Source organism: Myotis brandtii, unplaced genomic scaffold (genome assembly GCF_000412655.1).
Source record: "Myotis brandtii unplaced genomic scaffold, ASM41265v1 scaffold79, whole genome shotgun sequence".
In the NCBI taxonomy this organism is placed as follows: domain Eukaryota; kingdom Metazoa; phylum Chordata; class Mammalia; order Chiroptera; family Vespertilionidae; genus Myotis; species Myotis brandtii.
Window position 1 is genome coordinate 2,636,075 of NW_005371173.1, and position 4,749 is coordinate 2,640,823.

At 59.3% G+C, this 4,749-nt stretch overlaps 2 protein-coding genes across 4 annotated transcripts in view; one reads left to right on the plus strand and one right to left on the minus strand.

Annotated features, from left to right (window-relative positions):
• Positions 1-2,660, plus strand: part of TMEM198 (transmembrane protein 198) — a 23,960-nt gene extending 21,300 nt beyond the window's left edge. For 2 of the 3 annotated variants that reach the window (XM_014531078.1, XM_014531076.1), the window contains 2 exons: positions 1,165-1,367; positions 1,745-2,659. In XM_014531078.1, the coding sequence (XP_014386564.1) occupies positions 1,165-1,367; positions 1,745-1,882 (341 nt within the window). In that variant the 3' untranslated portion in view covers positions 1,883-2,659. Of the gene's footprint in view, positions 1-1,164; positions 1,368-1,744 lie in introns of all 3 variants that reach the window. The other variant, XM_014531077.1, reaches the window with a different exon arrangement.
• Positions 2,661-2,750: 90 nt separating this feature from the next.
• Positions 2,751-4,749, minus strand: part of OBSL1 (obscurin-like 1) — a 21,127-nt gene continuing 19,128 nt past the window's right edge. The window contains 4 exon segments of the mRNA XM_014531007.1: positions 2,751-2,883; positions 3,590-3,859; positions 4,171-4,275; positions 4,598-4,747. Coding sequence (XP_014386493.1) covers positions 2,876-2,883; positions 3,590-3,859; positions 4,171-4,275; positions 4,598-4,747 — 533 coding nt within the window. The 3' untranslated portion in view covers positions 2,751-2,875.

The window sequence follows — 4,749 nt, forward strand, 5'->3', positions numbered from 1 at the left end:
GGGTGGGGGAGCAATTGGGGAGTGGGGGGAGAAGCTGTGCACACCAGCAGTGGAAGGCCTCAATAGGGTTAGAGAGGTGACTTGATCGTGGTCTGGGAAGGAAGATAGGACCTCAGTGGTACTATTCATTCCACAACAACGTACGGAGCAGCAGCTCTGAGCTAAGCCCACTCCAGAACTGGAGATACAACAGAGACAAAAATAGAAGAGGCCCCTCCCTAACAGACATGCAAACAAACAAGAGAGTCCCAGTTGTGCAGAGTGATATGAAAGATATGCAGGGTAATATGAGTGACCTTCAGAGGCTATTATAGACAGGGTGCTCAAGGAAGGCCACTTGGAAGAGGTGACGCTTAAGTAGAGTTCTGCAGAATAAGGGACCAGCCATGCAAAGAGCTAGAGAAAAGGGAATAGCAAGAGTGGGGGCCTGAGAAGGGATGGGCGTGGCTTGCTGAAGAAATGGGGCTGGACTATGAGGACTGAGGGATGCTGATTATGTGGGCCCTCTGGGCCATGATAAGGATTTTATTTATGTTTTATATTTTTATTGATTTCAGAGATGAAGGGAGAGGGAGAGAGAGATAGAAACATCAGTGATGGGAGAGAATCATTGATTGGCTGCCTCCTGCATGCCCCACACTGGGGATTGAGCCCACAACCCAGGCATGTGCCCTGACTGGGAATCAAACCGTGACCTCAACCACTGAGCCATGCCAGCCAGGCTGGATTTTATTAGGAGGGCAATGAGATGCTGCTGGAGGCTTAAAGCAGGGAGGACATGATCTAATTTAGCATTTGGGATGTTCATTCTGGCTGCTGAGTGTAGAAAACACCGGGGAAGGCAAGTGTAGAAGGGAAACCAGTGAGGAGGCAGCTGAGGTTGTCCAGTAGAGGGATGATGATGGCTGGTCTTGGTGAGTCACCTAGACTTCAGGGTTGGGAGAGGGATGACAGCTGGAGAGGGGTACCTAGAAGTCTAGGAATCTTCCATAAAGAATTCAGAGGTAAAGAGCAATGGAAGTCCCAACTGGGAGGTGGGAGACCAGGAAAGGAAAGGGAGGGGTTACAGATAAGGGGAATCTGGAAGCCCTAGGCCACCAGGTAGGAAGGGTGGAGATGACACATGTGAACCCCTGAGACTCTCCTCTGCCCATCCCTTCACAGTGGTCATCAGCCGGCAGCGACGACGTGTGCAGCTGATGCGGATAAGGCAGCAGGAAGAACGCAAGGAGAAACGTCGCAAGAAGAGACCCCCAAGGGCTCCCTCAAGAGGTTCCCGGGCTCCTCCAAGGCCTGGGCCCCCTGACCCTGCTTATCGGCGCAGGCCAGTGCCCATCAAACGCTTCAATGGAGATGTCCTCTCCCCGGTGAGTACTCCGAGCCCCTCCAATCCGAATGGGGTCAAGGGAGTGTGTAAGCTCCGTCCAAGCAGGACTGGGCTTTCCCCAGGGGCTGGGCACTGTCTAGAAGGCCTAGTGTTTGTCCACCCATCATAACCCCTGCACCAGGAGCCTGATGGGCCCAGCGCTGGGATGGGGGAAAAGTGCCTGAGTAAGAATTTTAACTAAGTATGGTATGGGGTAGGGTCTCAGGGCTAGACTATGAGTGTGATGAGGTCCTGGGACTGCAGCCGTCTGGGGTGAGTCTCAGGCTTGTGGGGGTGCAGGGAGAGGATGTCTGCCTGAGGTGGCTCTCAGGGCAGGGGTCTGTGGCTGCACTCACACCTGTGTTTATTCTCCCACAGAGCTATATCCAGAGCTTCCGGGACCGGCAGACAGGAAGCTCACTGAGCTCCTTCATGGCCTCACCCACAGACATGGACTATGAATACGGGTCCCGGGGACCACTGACAGCCTGCACAGGGCCCCCTGTGCGGGTATAGCAGTCTAGCTGCTCCCGCCCACCTGGACTCTGTGGTCACCAGCTCTGTTAGCTTGCGGAGGCCTGCTGGGCCACCACCCAGCCCACTTCGCCCTGTAGCCTATGGCTGTTTCTCTACCCTGGAGAGGACTGGCCTGGCTGCTAGAAGGGAGGACCTGTCTCGGGCTATGCCTGTCTGAGGGAAAGCCCTCTCCCAAGGGGCTCCTGAGGGACAGGGGGTGTGAGCCCCTTTGGGGTGTGCTCAGGGTTGTGAGTGTGTCACCTGTGTGTGCGTGTGCATGAAGGGGTGGGGTTGGAGGGAACACTGGGACCCTTGCCTTAGATTTCTGACTGGTAGGGCTTCTGCAAGGTTTGCCCACCTCCTCTTCCACTGCTGGGGTCCCATGGGCCACTCTCCTGCATGTGTAAGTGGGGGAGGTCTGCCTTCTCCCTCCACTGCTCTGCCTCTCAGCCAGATTCATCCAAGGCTTCTTGTCCTTCTCCACTGCAGCACCCCTCACCCTGGTTCCCTGTCCTCTGCAAAGCCACCAGCCTGAGGGCAGTGGCAGAGGATGGGGGTGGGGGCTGCTGCTCTGGGCTGGGTTGGGGAGGGGGCCTGGGACTAAGGGGGCTTAAATGCACGATGCATGTCTGGTGTCTGTCACTGCCACCCTGGACACCTCATGCTTCTGTCTCCCTTCGCCCCACCCTGTTTTACATCTTTTATAAATGTGCCAAACTGTGGCTTCTGCCAAGAGTAGTTATCTTCAGTGGCTGGCACGTCCATGGGCCAACTTGGAAGCACTGTAGTTCTTGGTCCCCTGTGTCACTCACCACACAGGGTCCTCCAGGCCAGTTCTGCCCTCCTTCGTCATACAGAGAGCCAAGGAAAAGGGCTACACCACTTTTATTGTTTTTCAACACCTCTGGTTCCCTGCCTCCCATCCCTGCCCAGGGTAAGGGCATGCGCCTTCCAAGCTGTCCGAGGGCACCCACCTGGCCTGGTTCGGTCCTTCTAGCTACCTGCAGAGGAATAACTCAGCGTGGGGCTGGGGAGAAAGTGGGTACCACCTTCCTCCCTGGCAGAACCTGGGCACCCACACAGGAAGAGTGGCCCTCACCCTCTGCCCCACCCTTTCTGGGGCCTCTGTCATGGCTGTCTGCGCTGCAAGAAAGTGGGGGGGGGGGCCTGGGAGGGGTGGGGCAAGGCATCTGAAGGGAATGCAGGAATTGGGGTGGAGAGTGGGGCATCTCTTATGTGGGAGAGGAAAGAAATGGGACTAGCCCAGGAGTCCTCTACCCAGGCTGATGTTGAACTCACTGAGATCGGCAGAAGCCAGCAGAGAGCAGGAGGGGGTGAGGGAACTGTGGGGGCCACAAACCAGGAGCCGGTAGTTGGGAGGATAAGGACTTGGGTACAAATGGGGTACTCAGGTGAGACAAACATGGTGTAGTGGCAGGAGGAAGTGAGGAGGGTACTGGATAGGAAGCGGTGTAGAAAGGTGGGATTCGCTGCCCTGAACCCAGTGGTTCCTGTGGAGAACACAGCTCCTTCCTCTCCTCAGCCTAACAGATCCCTGGCCTCCCTACTTCCTACCTTCAGTACATCCCAGGACCAACTGGCCACCCCACGCCCTGAAATATCTGCGGTAGGTGTGTCTCAGCCCACCAGCTCCCAGGTGACCACTTATGCCTGGCCAGGCCTCCTGCCCAAGTCAGCCTCACTCACCCTCTACCAGCAGCCGCGTGTGGGCGCTGTCTTGGCCGGCCTGGCAGCAGTAGGTGCCCTGGTCCTCAGGTCGCACGTCACGGATGACCAGGCTGTGGGTGGGGCCATGGCTGCGCAGCTCGTACTTGTCTCCCGGGCACAGCGCGACCCCCTCCCGCAACCAGCACACGTGCCCCCCGGAGCGCGACACAGTCACTTCCAGGACCGCCCGGCGGCCCACCAGAACCGTCTTCTCGCGAGGCGGGCGGCGGCACATCTGGAGAGGCAGTGCTGGGGGTGGAGGACGAGGGCTTAAGTTAATAGGGACACGCAGGACCCCCAGGAAGAGAAACCCATCTTCCCTCCCCCCACGGCCTTCGCCCCGGGTCTCAGATCTCAATGCCACGGGCCCATTCCTCTGTACCCTCAACTCAAAGTCTCCTCCTCCCCCGGAGACGGCGCACTGCCCTCTGTGACCCGCCCAGGGAGAGCCCCCCGAGAAAGGGAGGTGGGGGAGGCAGCGTTCCTAGGACAAGCCGCCAGCCTGCCAGGCCCAGGGAAGGTGATGCCCACTCCAGGCCGCCCCCGCGGCAGCGGCTTACCCTCCACTTCCAGCTCAGCTGCGGACTGGGCGGGTCCCGCCTGGAAGCGGACCTCACCGGCGTCCTCCGCGCGCAGCTCACTTAGCACCAGGATATGTTTCTTCCCTGAGGACGAAGGGGGCGCTAGCGAGCGGAGCCACCTCTGGGAAGGGATCGGAGATGAGGGTGGTGGGGCAGGAGTAGGTCGCCGGGTCGATTCGGACGCGACAGACGTGCGCTAGGATGGGCGGAACTGGGATGCGGTGGGGGAGGAGGAGCGGGCCAGGACCCAGGGCTCCGACCCAGGGGCTCGCGGAGAGACAGGCTGACGGCTTGGGGACGTGGGGCGGGGCCCGTTCGAGATGGAGGCGGGGCTAATACTAGTGGGCGGGGTCTATGCGAGCCGGGGGCGGGGCAGCGAGGAGCTAGGGTAGCAAGTCGGCCAGACCTTCCTGTCGGATGCGGATGCGGCCTCCGGGTCTCAGTGGGCGGCCTCCGAGCTTCCAGCTGCCGGTGGTCTCGACCTCTGATACGGTGCACTCGAACGTAGCGCTGTCGCCTTCGCGGGCGCTCACCGGCCGGAGCTCGGACAGCACGGAC